General features: G+C 30.5%; 2 protein-coding genes across 9 annotated transcripts in view; both read right to left on the bottom strand.

Annotated features, from left to right (window-relative positions):
* Ih (I[[h]] channel) overlaps nt 1-14,716 on the bottom strand; it is a 196,989-nt gene that overhangs the window by 80,077 nt on the left and 102,196 nt on the right. The window lies entirely within an intron of this gene.
* On the bottom strand, nt 10,527-12,408 carry LOC135134337 (uncharacterized). Its single transcript, XM_064062982.1, has 4 exons — nt 12,156-12,408; nt 11,758-12,092; nt 11,339-11,703; nt 10,527-11,288 (listed from the first exon to the last, which is right to left on the bottom strand). The coding sequence occupies exons 3-4, from the start codon at nt 11,625-11,627 to the stop codon at nt 10,549-10,551; spliced, it is 1,029 nt and encodes a 342-aa protein (XP_063919052.1). The 5' UTR covers nt 11,628-11,703; nt 11,758-12,092; nt 12,156-12,408; the 3' UTR covers nt 10,527-10,548.

The raw sequence follows: 14,716 nt of genomic DNA, 5'->3' as shown, positions 1-14,716 counted from the left end.
AAAGCTGTGAACTTGCCTTAAAAGATTGATTTGCCTCCTTCTGCAAACAAGGAATTCGACATTTTAGAAATTTTATGGGATTCGAGGTATATAAATTTGGCACTTGACAGCTTCGTTACTTGGTTGAACAATAATTACGATCACTTTTGGGCATATTTTTTTAAACAAAGCCTTGACTAATTTTAACTGTATTTTTATTCGTACAGTGAATAGCACTTTTTCCAAGAACGACCAAGTTTACTGAAAAAATTATAACCGATTGTATACAATTTGTAGACATACTTAAAATAAAAAAAAAATGCAACTTAGGTGGCATTTACAAGTTGCCAGTTAATTTATTTCTTCAGCGAAAAAATGGTATTACAGTTACATACTGCAATTTTTTGGAATATTCCAGGTTGCATTTTTTGCAATATTTGACACATTTTTGGTACTAAATTAATAAAAAATTTATTTTAAGCACTATTTTTCAGAAGAAGACGAGCTTTATTATACATATACATGGATATTTATATAATAATAAAATAATGTCTTTAATGGAAATCGCCTAGAGTCGAAATGTTACGTATGAAAATGAGTTTGCCGTTGCTAAAATGCATCCGTTGTGGAAAACAGTTTGACTTGTAATTGGACATTCTTTCGAAAGTTATTTTTTTAATTTTTGTGTTTATTTAATTTATTCCATATGCTGTGGGCATCCTATAGAATTTTTTATGACTAAGTGTAAGTAAAGGTTTTCGCTGAATTACAATAAATGCCACATAAACGTCACAGCGGTTTTTTATTATTGTGTAACAAAAGGGATGAATAAATATGTACTGGTGACGTACAATTACTTCATAGAAATTCGTTGTGCAATTCAAGATATAAATTCTAAACCTTGACCTTATATTTCATCTACTACATTAATGGAATATGATTTTTAAGTAGCCAACTGTATAATTACACATACAATTAATTTTAGGAAACGGTTTAAATAATCTACTAAAGGTGACTACGTTAGTTTAGATATGGTAACAGATACATAGAAATAACCGATGTCTAACCAAAGTGGAGAATATAATTATTAATTATAAAGACTGGTGTTTTAATTTATTTATAATATTTAGAGAAAAGTTCTCATAACTGTGGTGTACTGACTTAAGTCATATTGTATTAATTCGTTGCGTAATTTCATTCAAACAGAAGAGTAATGTGTTGTTTCACGGAAAACTTGCTTAACAAAATTTGATGACGATGTCATTAATTTTTGGAAAGGAATAAACAAATAAAATTTTGATTAGTGTTTGTCATTTGAAAGTAATTGGTGTTGTGCTTTCGAAGAATACCTGTTCAAAATATACACTTCAAACAAACTACAAAATAGCAATCAGATAGCGAAAAGTGTAGAGAATTTACAACATAACAAAGATAACAAACGTTTCCAAATCCTCCGGTTCTGGATAGGAGTAGTAAAATTGCGCAGTCGTTTTAACAGATGTCTAATTTCACGTTTTCTTCTTACTGCATAATTTGTAGAATAAAAAAATGCAGGATTTTCGTTTTAATTTTTCTGCTGGAAATCTATTAGACAGATAATCATCGTTGAACCATATTAATTTTTATATTCGTTTCAAAAAAAAAATTGAGATAATCTCAAAATGTCTTTAAATAAACTTCACTCGAAATATGTTTATATACAGGTTTTCCTAAAATATGAAGCAGAACTATTAAACTTTATACTTGATTTCAGAGACATGCAGTCTTCTAAAAACACTTCAGAATTATTCTAAATAATCCTTCATTAAAGAATCGCTTAAAGTGTCCCTGATTACATAGACTGTTTGAAAAGATTAATGTAAAAATCGATTTACCTTTTTTTAATATTTCAGAAGCCATCCATTTAAATTTCTTTAAATTGTGGTACCCCAAAATGTGGCGAATTTAAGGTAGATATAAAATTGCCATATGGTTTGTTAATATATTAATATAAAAAAAAATTGGTCCAAAGTTATTTAGACAAAACTTTCCCCACCCTTGAAGGGCATCCGAACAATGAAAACAATAATTTTGCGAACATGTAGTTATGGCTCCGAATAGAGTTTTTATCGGAAACGTCCAGATTTTTGGAAAAAAAAAATTAAAATTATAAAACAACATTTTTTAATTTAATTTTGCATCCGCTAAACCAAATGATTTGAAATCTTGCAGATAAACATCTGCAAGATATTTTGTACATTTTAGATAGGATTTATTCGGCAAACTTTTGAGCTGACGTCATCAATTTTTTGGAGGGGATAAGCAAATATATTTTGACTGAACATTTAGTTTTAAACTAAGGTTATAAAGAGCATAATAAATTTTTAGTCAAAAAATATTTGCTTATCCCCTCCAAAAACTTGATGACGTCAGCTCAAAAGTTTGTGGAATAAATCCTATCTAAAATGTACAAAATATGATGAGTCTGTTGTACTTGTGATTTATCATTCCATTAATATTTTTTGGATTTGCGTATACAGAGTGACTCAAAAAATTATCATTGTATTTCAGGAGCGAGGAAAGTTCTGTCGAAACAACTTTCGATCAATTTTTTGATGTTTGGATTTCTCGATTTTTTGCAATATTTTAATTGTTCAATGTTTTAAATTTAAGATTTTTAGATTTCTCGATTTTTTGATTTTTCAGTTCTTCCGTATTTCTATTTTTCAATTTTTCAATTTTTAACGTTGCTAAATTTTCAGTTTTCCGATTTCTCAATTAACCTATTTTTGATTTTCCAATTTCTCGATTTCTCAAAGTTCCGATTTTTCAGTTCTTTATTCTTCGATTTTTCGAGTTTGCTTTTCGGTTTTCTATTTCTCAATTTTCCCATTTTTTAATTTTTCAAATTTTGGATATTTCTTTCAGTTTTGGGATTTTTCAATATCTGGATTTTTCGATTTTTTATTTGCTGGATTTTCAGTTTTTCGATTTTCAAACTTTAGATTTTTCAATTTTCGACTGTTTTATATTCGATTTCTCAATTTTTTAACTTTTCGATATTTTAATTTTTCAATTTTTAAAAATTTAGATTTTTCGATTTCTCGAGTTTTCGGTGTTTAATCATACCGAAGGCTAGACAACCCGTTGGACAGCTGTAGACTGCAGTTTCGATGTTGTTTGATCTCATCAGTACAGCACATTCCATCGAGTTGTCTAGCATTCATTGTGTTTCGCTTATGTGTTTAAGCTTAGCAACTAAGTGTTAGTGAGTTGTAAGTGTGACGACCTATGTTTATATATTCTATATTTTAATTTTTTAATTTTCCGAATTTGTTAATATACGATTTTTCAATTTTTTCAGATCCCAATTTAACTAGATTCGGATGTTTCGATGTTTTGATTGCCCAATCTCTCGATTTATGAATTTTTCTATTTTTAACTCTTCGATTTTTCGATTTTGGCCTATTTATATTTCGAAAAATTAAAAAATAAATTGGAAAATCGAAAATTTAAAAATTCCGAAAACTGAAAAATATAGAAGAAATGAAAATTTGAGAAATCGAAATATAAAACAGTCGAAAAATCGAAAGTTTAAAAAAAGAAAAATGGAAAATACAAAGAGTAAAAAGTCGAAAAATTGAAAAATTCAGGACTCAAAAATCGAAAAGTCGAAATTTAAAAAAAATCCCAAAACTGAAATATGGAAAAATTGAAAAATAGAAGAAAAACTGAAGAATAGAAAAACTGAAAAATCACAAAATTGAACGAAATATCCAAAAATAGGGAAATTAAAAAATTGAAAAATTGAATAATCAAAAACCTGAAAAATCGGAAAATTGAACTGAAGAACTGAAAAATCGAAACTTTGGGAAGTCGAGAAATGGGAAAATAAAAAAAGTTTGAAAAATTAAAATATTGTAAAATTGAAAAATGGGGAAATACATCAAAAATCAAAAAAATAAAAAATCGAGAATCGAAAATCTGAAGAATCAACAAATCGATAAGAAACTCGAAAATTAAAAAAAATAGAAAATTGAAAAATCAGATAATTCAAAAAGCCGAAAAGTAAAAAATCGAAAAATTGAGAAAGTATGGAAAAGAAATAACCACCAAAATTGTGACTAAAAATATATAAAAATTAATACAAAGTAGAGTACAATGCTTCTAAAGCATTAAAGTAACTGTACTTTCCCGAAAAAAATATATTTGATGATTACGGTTCCACTAGTATTGCTAGTTTAGGACGTTTTGTTAGTATCAAACACGAATGAAGAATTAATTCTTAGTTAAACAAAAATATAATTGACTTTCAAAATTGAGTGAAACATGTAAGATGTGATATTACGACGTGTAGTACTTTTGGATAGGATAAATATATATATTAGTTTTGACTGAAAAAATAGTAGGGATATTGTCTCTGAGATCATCAGCAATCGATTCATACATTAATTTTGTGCATATTTTTTAATTTTTTCTTCAAAAAATTGCTTCAAAAATGTTCCTTATTAGTCTCTGAGAAAACTTTAAAGTTTTATTCTCGAAATACCTTATTCCTTTTTGGATTAGTTAAAAACAGGTAAAGTTATTAAATTAGATATAAAGACAGACGCTATGAGATTATATTTGTCAAGATGAGCCTATTACAATAATATTTTACAAATCCAAAACCGCTTTTTTAAGTAATTTTAAAAATGAGTAAATAATTGGATGAAAAGTGCGCTAATTAGAAAAAAGTTAATGAAAACTACCCTTCTTTGGCTTCTAGTACTTGAAAAAACTGCTTCCTGATATTTCCCTTCTTCGAACTTTCAGCTGACTGTACCAGAAGTTGTAAAAAATATCTCGTTAAAAATCAATGTCCTTTATACTAAAGATGTGGAGATAGGCAGAGGGCACCGTATTTTTCAACAAAGAGCTAATCAATAAGTTACAGCCGTTACAAATCCTCGGGAGATATTCGTCCACGGCTTCGCCAATTGATTTCTTACCTACATTTTCTAGGTTACAAGAAAAAAAATGACCGTATTCAAAGAAAGTCTGCGATTTATTTCCCTTGCGGTTATGTGGGGGATGAACATGAATATTAATTGACTTAAATTATTCAAAGAGAATCCAGCAAGTTTCAGTCGAGGAAGTTGAGATGAGGAAGACGTGTCACACTTCGGCCGATTCCCATGTAACCGTGACCGAGATTCGATGCAAATCATGATCTTGTATATGACAAACATCCTTGCGCTGTGCCACAGAGAAATGTCCTTAGCTAGATGTGTTGCAGCTTTCAGTTGAGTACTTGGCGGGTAAACGTTCTTCGTTTTTTTTATGAATCAACGTGGTATAATTGCCTGCCATTGGCAATGAAATCGTTTCCGCTGTTGTCACTGTTAAAGCGAGACCATTTATCTTCGTCAGCATTGATCGCAAAATATAAATTATAATTTTGATTTATACATTCAGAGCTAACAGCAGCTAAGCAAAATAACGATATTTTAAGGCTATTCAGAAAAGAAAAACTTCATGAAAAATGTTTTTCTTTATTGGATATCCACTCCCGAAATGAAAGCAGCAGAGTTTAGGATTTATGAAAATATTAAGTATGTATTATTTATGTTTTTATTCAAAAATATTTTTTTTACATAAAAGGAAAAATGAATCTGAAGGAGAAGGTGTTATTCTACATTAAAATTATACTTTAAATTCATGTAAAAAGAACGTTGAAATTGGGATACTGGTAGCTGGATTCAGACTTTATAAAAACAAATTCTGGCTACAGCTGGGTGAACGGCGTTTCCCTAAGAAAAAAATATTATTTTAATTATGGAAATAATTTAAATACTGCGTACCAAAATATACAATCACTATTTTAGCGAATTTAAAATGAATAATTCTGATTATTAAATATAAAAACATGCAGAAATCGCTATTATCATAAAAATTGCAAGCGTATTAGGATTCGTTCTCTATAGGTACATACAAAAAGTTTGAAGTTGAAAAAAGTTAAAATGTAACAAAACATAAAGCCCTGTGTGTGAATGTTTCAGCCTCTAATATCAAAATTGGATGTTTGGAATATATTTTTTCATAAATATTTTCTGTGAAAGCAATTTTTATGAAAAAAAAAAAAAAAACAACTGTTTACTAACAATATATTTGTTACAAAACCTCAATTAACGAAGAATATTTTGGAATTGATAATATTGTCGTTTCACGAATGATAACTGAACAACAACAACAACAAAATCATCGTCAGGATGAGAAAACGTCAAGTACAAATTGTGTTTCATCATTCTGGAAAGCTGATAACACCATCAGAAATATCGGACCACCCAAAAAATAATTCACTGTACTGTTTTACCTAAATTAAATGCAAATTAAAGACCAGAGGGCAGCGAAAACTTTCACCAAGCTGTGAGTTAAATCGCACTGGAATTACCAGTACAAGCGTGTAATATGAGTTGCGTACATTACTTTGAATGAAATAATTCCTTGAAAATAAAGAAATTTAATGAATTCATTTAAAAATTGAATTTAGTAAAGAAATCAAAAGAAATTTACCAAAAAATTGTGGTAAACATATTATAAAATAGAAAATAAAAAACACATTTTTAATTAAAAACAGATTATTTTCGTTTTTGCTTCAAAACGTGCATCAGAGGTGCCCAAAGAAAATTTTCTATACATCCGACTACAGGTCAGGCTTAAAAGCTGATCAGAATGGATTTACATTTACCACAATAGTTACAACCTGTTTTAAATTTTTTATTGTTATTAAAATTTCAGCTTCAATAAATACCTTATCTTTTATGTAGTAATTGTTCAGTTTACTACGTTTATTGAGCAGCAAGCAAATTTCCATGCCATTCAGTGAATAATAACTGCGAAATAATATTGGTTTTTGCTCACTAGTGAAGAAAAAATTCCATTGTAAATCACAATTTATGAAAAAGCAACAATCTACTTGAAAATAGTTTGTTTTGTGTAGCAAGTTTAGTGTAGCATGAATTATTCACAAGGTCAGAATATAAAAATTGATTTATTGGTGTGTATGAACATTAGCTAGATATTATTGGTCAGCACGAAAATTAAACGAGACACGATAGCCATTTTTTATACATCTTTCTTAAATTTCACTAAGTGGAATTTGTGTAATATTTTACTACATTATCATTGCCCACGAAGCACACCGCTTATATCAGGAAATTGTATTTTAATGACCTCTGATTTTCTAGGCCAATCCGGTAGCAACTGTGGTGAGTGATTAGAACACTGACCCAGAAAAGTAGAGGTCGCTAGTTCGATCCGTCTCATAAGCTACCATTTGTTATATTAAGCTCAATATCAAAATATGACAGAGAAATTTTATTTTAAGTGATATACAAATCGAATTATTATTAGAAGTCACTGAAATTAGTTAAAATAAAAAATTTCTCATAGACACGAGATCATGAAATTTAGATTTTTATTGTATACAGTTTGTTTAATAAAAATGATTAATTTTCATTTCGCCAAAGCAATATAAATATAAATTTGTACGTACTACTACCCACTATAAATTAGAAGTAAATGGTTGTTTGGCAACACATCTAAAATGAATTTTTCCATGTGGAAATAACAAAGCCTTGTAAAGCCTCTTAGACTGTTACCAGATTTATAGCAGGTATATAATATCATCTCTGGAAGAACAATTCTCGTAAGGGAATTTTGACGGAACATCGAATCAAATGCAACGTACAGAAACACCATATCAAAACGGACTAGCTAAGAGCTTACTAGAAGCGACAAGCTAAATTGCAGTAGAAATAAAACTTTTAACTCCAAAATACAAAACATTAATGACGCGTTGTTTAATTTAAAAAAAGTGGCCTATCAAATTTAACACAACTTTTCTCGTTATCTCGAGATTATATAACTTCGATATTTCGGTAACCACCGTTGACTGTACTTTGGCGAAAGACTTATTTGTTAGAATTGTCTACACAGAATGAAGACCAACTTTTCCTAGCGATATTCTAAAGCTTAAATTAATTTTGTTGTTTATAATATAACACTCATCACAAAATTGATAAAATCGCAGACAAAATGAACAGAACATACTCTTTTGAATCCTTATTTGCCGATGTAAATTAGAAAGCTTTTCTCTTTCCATAGTGACCTTTCGACAATAATACATATGACAGCAACATTTAAGCCTAAAATACTCTAGTATGAGCTGGCTCTTAACTGCACGGCTTGCAATTGACAGTTAACCTAAGCGAGAAGGACCATCTACATCAAATGCAATTAAATTTTAATCAAGATTAATTTGTCCAGGAACAACGTACCTAGCAAAAATTTAACGAACCATTAATTAAACAATTTATAAAATGCTTACGTTAAAGCCACTTTTCTTAAAGTTCCTATCAACAAATATTTGGCTCGCGCTTTTTATTAATGTCATGTACAATCTATTTTTTGACTTTATTTACTATAAAGATTAAAGTGTATAAATTCGAGGGACATCTGCATTTTATTTAATGGAGATCACTGCAGTGTCATTAAATTTATCATATAGTAGTATCAAGGATTTCACATTTAAAACCTGAAATGGAATCGAAGGCTTTCACGGCCAGTGTTAAAGAGGTTTTCCGGGTTTGAACCGCGTCAATTTTGAAAAGAGTTTCGACTATTTTCTTAACAAACCCCTTTTGAAATTGACATGGTCCACCCCCGAAAAACGTTTTTCTGGTATCACATCTTTTTTAACACCTGTTAACACAAGTGAGTGTAGAATCTGCTACTTATTTGAAGATTATAGCAGTTAAAATTAATTTAATGCAGGTATAAAAGCTTCAAAAACCAGTTATGGCTTTTAAGCGACTTCAGTCACATAGTTTCTATAAATTAGAAATGATTTTGCAAACATTTCGAATGGTTTTCAGCTGATTACTGGAGCGTAGGCGTTAATTCTTTTTTGTAGACAGGGGACATGAATTTAATACATAATTCAGAAATTTTTTTTTGTTTTCTAGAAACCAATTTACGTGGATATGTTTTTATAAAAATAATAAGATTTTAAATCGTATGCAAGTCTTTCTCAAATTGGAAATGAAATGTTTATAATAAAAACAACTATTTATCTAAAACAAAATAAAGCGCTTAAACTTGTTTTCTTCAACTATGTGACCCGCGGAACTAGACTGATTGTAGTTTTAGTATTTCTTTCATCATTCGAACTGATCATGGTCAAGGAGACCAAGGATGACTAAGAGTTAGCTAGCGACAAATACAGTGTCTATAAAATAAAGCTTAAAATAATATCTGAAATACCATTCAGTTTTTGGAGTCAGCTTAAATATGAAAATCCTCATTTAAGATGTAGGTAGTAACATTTATGGTTTAGGTCGTGACTTTCTTAAGAGTGCCATAAATAATCAATCGAATAACTTACTTATATCGTCAGGTTTCAAAAAGTGTCTTAGTTTAATGAAAAAATTAGCTGCAAAACTTCCACAATAACTAAAAGCTATGATTTTATTCCTGTCATTACAACTTCATTATAATTTGAAAGTTGCATAAAACTCATAAAAGGCTATTTTTATTGTTTTTTACGACCGGGCATATTTTACAACAGCGATAAAAAAATCTGCAGTACGTTTTACTGTTCTGCAATGGTATTAGAAAGTATCCGCTTCAGTTTATTTCTACTTTTTAGACTATATTAAACACAAGAAAAGCTAGTTTGAATAGTTTCGAATTTCAGCAGAATCTTTACGGAAAAACGATTAATTAAATACTACAAAAATAAAATATTACAACGTATTCTTAAAATTGAAACAACATGTCACTATCCACCCGAAAAAAGTTGGTTTAAAGGTTACTCAAACAGAAGAGCATGCACATGTTTATCGCATAAAAATGAATGTAATTTTTGCAAATTGATTTGTGTCTCTAAAATACGGTGCAAATTATTTTTAGGTTTTTAGACGCAAGTAACTTGGTGGATTTTTACGCATATTTCAGAAAATTTATTTAAAACATTTTAAAAAGCGTTTGGAGTACACACATTCTCCTCTAGTGCTGAAAGGATGAAATAGCACACTCCTTTATGTTTTCTACACCGGATATGTGTGGGAGGTGCATCCTGTAAATTCCAGATGGAGCTGTAGTTTACTCTTTGATCAATAAATGTTACCTTGACTTAACCCACCATCAGATCGCGCTGCTGAACGAGACTGGTCGCAATCCATTCAAGAAGTTACGATTCAACAATTGCAGTTTTCAGCACAAGATGTGGAATACATTCGTAAAATCGCTCACGAACGTGTGCATGTTGAACGGGCCATCGGCCGATTAGAGTTTCAGAATTTTAAAAAATAAAATTCCCATTTCATTGGTAGGGTGTATTGAACAAATATACGTTGTATGTTGCATACTTACCAATCTTAGACTCCCCCTTCGGAAGTAGACATATGTATTTTATGTAACTAAATTATTCTTAAATTTTAAATATAACTTTATTTTCATCTAACATACATTTTAAAATGACTATTATAATAATTTGTTAATTTGTTGTACATATTCAAACAAAACTGAGAATCAAAATAAATTCTTTCAATATATAATTAATTCTCTTGTATTTTTTAAAAAAATAACAAAATCACACCAAGTGAGTCCTGTAATTAACATTTGCCCTTGTATCTGATAGTAATAATTATGGGTCCTTTTTAGGTATGTCTGGCCATTTTCTAACGCTAAGCAGAAATTTTTCATTTTTGCCGCCTCCTTAATCGTCTCCCACTTTTTGCTGTAAGGGCACTTAATTTCACAAAGTCCATATCCATGAACTTCATCAAATACAACGCCGTCAGGACTTGCACCTAGATGACTAGCAAATGGATGCACTACAAAGCCACACTTATACATTGTCCTTCGTGTTTCCTCCAAATACATTTTTTTTGCCACATCTTCATTTTCCACCCCATGCCTGATTGCCTTTACATTCGACAAATCATTATTCCCAAAAATGCTCTTTACATATTCTGCATTGAAGCTTCTTCTTTTGCAAATTTCCCCAAATTTTGAACTTGTTAAACGAAATTTTCGCTCATTATACCATGGTGCTGAAGAAGCTTGTTGTCTTGTTAATCGTTCTATTTCATAAGATTTGTCAAAAGAAATTTCTTCAATGACATCTATGGGTGGTTCACTCAATAAAACATTTTTTGCTTCAGCATTATCAAGTGGTAGCTTTATAGGCATCTCATCTTGTATCCTCCAAATGTCTAGATTGTTCCTTTGCCTTTCTGGGTTGTACTGGTTTCCCAATACTGAATTAGAAGGGACTGATACATCTATAACAATGTGATTAGTACCTTAGTTTTATTACTAACATAAATCTTACTATCAAATAATGTAACAGTTTCTGTGGAAGGGTTGCCTATTAAATAACTAAACCCAATCTTCAAGACGGATGACTTGACAGCCTCAGTAAGATTCAGTATTTCCCTCTTGTTTAGAAATGCATCATCATGTCTAAGTGGATTGAATCGCTTACAGTGAATCGGTGACTTCTTCCTCCTACAGTTCAACGGATTGTAAAATGGTATGTCAATGACTTTTTCCGGCAAAATTTTTTTCCCTCTAGGTTTGTTCCATATCATGGGTTGTGAGGTGCATGTAACATTTTCCATTTGAGTGATCCCTCTACAAATCAAATCTTGGAGATGATATCCAAGTCAAACTAAATGATTGCATGACCTGCTCTTTCTGTAACATAATTTATAAATCATTACAGCAAAAACAATATTTTAGACAACCAACCCGGCCTCACATGTACAGTGTGAATCAGTTAAAATTAAATCTTCCTCAGTCTTTTCAAAAACCATATTCATTGTATGGGGTTTTTCATTTTTTTTTTGACTTCGATAACACTGTGCACACAAATGCAAGCCAGAAACTTTCAGGTTGTGAACATAACCTTCAGCAAAGAATTTATAGCCTTTTGACATCTGCTTTGACGTCCATCCTTGCTTCTCGAAGAATGTTTTGCAGCAGTCAAAGTTAAAGGTGCTGAACGCAAGCAGGTCCGTGGTCCACATATTTAAAAAAATGCCCGTTACGTCTTCCCAAAGAGATCGTTACTGAATAACCGTCCACTAAAAGTTTATTAAAATGTATTTAATAAAAACATCGACATAACCTTTATTCAAATGTCATACCTTTTACACACTACAGCAAGCTGCTGTTGTCTTGAAGATCGAGATTTTACAAAAAAACACTCAAATAAACGCAAATCACACCAACAATTTGAAAAAACACAATGAATGACAAACCGACATGACTCAGTTGCCTCTTGAGGATTTCAAGCGCCACCGATGGCAGGTTTACGCCGCACGTGGTCAGAACGGCGGTTGTTTTAAATTACACGATGTTGATTCGCTGTTTTAAAAACTGCGGTAAAGATCTTGGTTGTGTACCCAACATATCATGCGCAAACTTCTATCTCTTACTAACATGTAGTAAGCCTCGGTCGGTTCGTGTTTACGACTATTCAGTAGATAGGTCCATTTGACCAGAGGGATTTTTTACATCACCGCACCCGAAGTTTGATTATGACGGTTTTTCAATTCTGAACTTGTAAACATAAATATGTAACGGAAGCTCGTATGTAAAGAGTTATCAACTAGTAAAAAACGGGGTGTAAAAGTAAGAATAGTTCTTGGATAATTTTTTTAGTATTAGCAAAGTTATTTAAAATAAAATAATAATAGTAAGGAAATAATACAAACTTAGATTCGAATCACTGTAGTATACAAAAAAGCTGTAAAGTTAATTCAACAGATTCCTCTTCACTTCCAAAACACAACCAGTGCCAGATGCTTCGAGGCGTATTTTTCGATATTAATTTTTATTTATCACTCATTCAAAACATTAGTGTGTCTCCGACATTTTGAGAAACTAATATAAGACTTCTTGCAAATACTTAATAGAGAAAATATATTTCACATCAATATTCCGATGAATTGTTTTATTGACATCTTGTGGAGTCTATTGTTCAAAATAAAAAATACTGTTGGAGGACAAGAAATGCAACGTAAGGTACTTTCTGATGATTTTTTAATGCCTGTCCGAAGGAAATGCTTTCGAATCGCTAAATCAGTGTTTGCTAAAATTTGTCGATTTTTATAATTTTTTGAAGAATCTGTATTTGTTCGCCTGGATTTCACTAGAGGGAAATCTGTTTAATACTTTTAGACAAATAAATAGTTTTGATACATAAATGTACTGTGACACCAACGCGCTCCATCAGTAAAATATATTACTTCATTATTATGATTATTATGTTTTTTTGAAATATGCTCTCTAAGTAATCCTGAAAAATAAGAACATATTATCAAAGCGTAAACAACATTGCACCATAGGGCATTTTTTTATCAAACATTCATGAAATAAATTACTGAAATGATGTCAGTTATGAGCATTATTTCTAAAAAATTGAGGTCCACGATTTTTTTGAACATCAAAGTTAAAATGTATATGCCTCAGTAGAATTTGCTGCCAGTAATAATTTTCAGTGAAAACGAACAATAATCCCCCAATTTTAGAAGCATTTTTTTATAAATTAGTTATCTGCGATCTTTTTGTACATGCTGAAAGCACGTTATAAAGAAATTTGACGTGAAGAGTTATTTGAAGCGTCTTTCTTTCAGCGGATATAGCATGGCATGAATTCGCTTGATGAAAATTTACTCGGTTGCGGTGACCTCTGTCTATGTATTTGATGATAAAATAAGGTCAGATGAGCTTGTAAATTTAACCCTTGAAGTGTGATGTAAATATTAATAGCTGCCGGGAAGCAAAAAGTGTGCGCTAAGAAAATTTAGCATGACAAATTTTGTATAAATAATTTTAAGTAAACCACGCGAACCACATTAAATTATCATGTCGCAGTGCGTACACTTGTTTTAGTTTCATTATGTTACTTGGAGCTTGGAGCGTTTTAATTTGATTTATTCACGTTTGAAATACACTGTACGTCTAAACCGTAAAATATACCTATTTCGTAAAATTGGGTGTTCTGGAAAACGGCTCCCAGTAACAGGTTGGAAAGTAATGGGACGTAACACAGCTGCTTGTTGTTTTTGTAAGTTTTGGAGTATAATTTTTGAACTAGAGTAATTCTGTAATGTTGACTGCAAAAATGTAACATTTATGTATTTTATACGCTGATTTCTTGATAGTGGTAATTTTCAATTTATTGACGGTTTGATCTAAATTTTGATTTTTTATTTAGCGTTCTTTGGTATACTATATATACTGACATTGCGTAATAATATTTATTTTTATTCCCAATTTTATAAAATACTGCGCAATAGCCTATCTAAATATAGTTTCGCTATATTAAAGGAGATTATAAATTTCCATGTTCTATTTATGGAGCTGGAAAATCAATCTTTTTCGTTATTAACATGAATGAAAAATCTTTAATAGTTAATTCATAATAAATATAGTAGCAGTCGGTGGTTCAGAAAATATAAAGTTACCTAATTAACTAAGCTATAACGGGAAAATATAATGGCATGACAATTTGTAAATATAACCGTATTTAGAACTTCTTAATATAAATTTGTATTATCATTTGTACGTACGTTTGCTTCTTGAAAAACGAATAATATTCATGTTTTAGTAGCAAGATTTATTCAACCGTAACCGTAAAAATGAAAAAATGGAAATGTGAGTATGAATCCAAAACCCTTATACTTCTGTGCCCCCAAAGGTA

This window comes from Zophobas morio, unplaced genomic scaffold (assembly GCF_036711695.1).
Source record: "Zophobas morio isolate AGI-343-1 ecotype UQ-CSIRO unplaced genomic scaffold, CSIRO_AGI_Zmor_V1 ptg000023l, whole genome shotgun sequence".
NCBI classification, from domain to species: Eukaryota; Metazoa; Arthropoda; class Insecta; order Coleoptera; family Tenebrionidae; genus Zophobas; species Zophobas morio.
The sequence above is the reverse complement of the archived record's forward strand: the minus strand, read 5'-3'. Positions and strand labels throughout refer to the sequence as shown.

Excerpts from the sequence above, each read along its gene's own strand:
- LOC135134337 (XM_064062982.1), bottom strand. The coding sequence starts at position 11,627 with ATGGAAAATGTTACATGCACCTCACAACCCATGATATGGAACAAACCT. Across the intron at positions 11,289-11,338 it reads AACTGTTACATTATTTGATA|ATGTATCAGTCCCTTCTAAT; the intron begins GTAAGATTTATG and ends ACATTGTTATAG.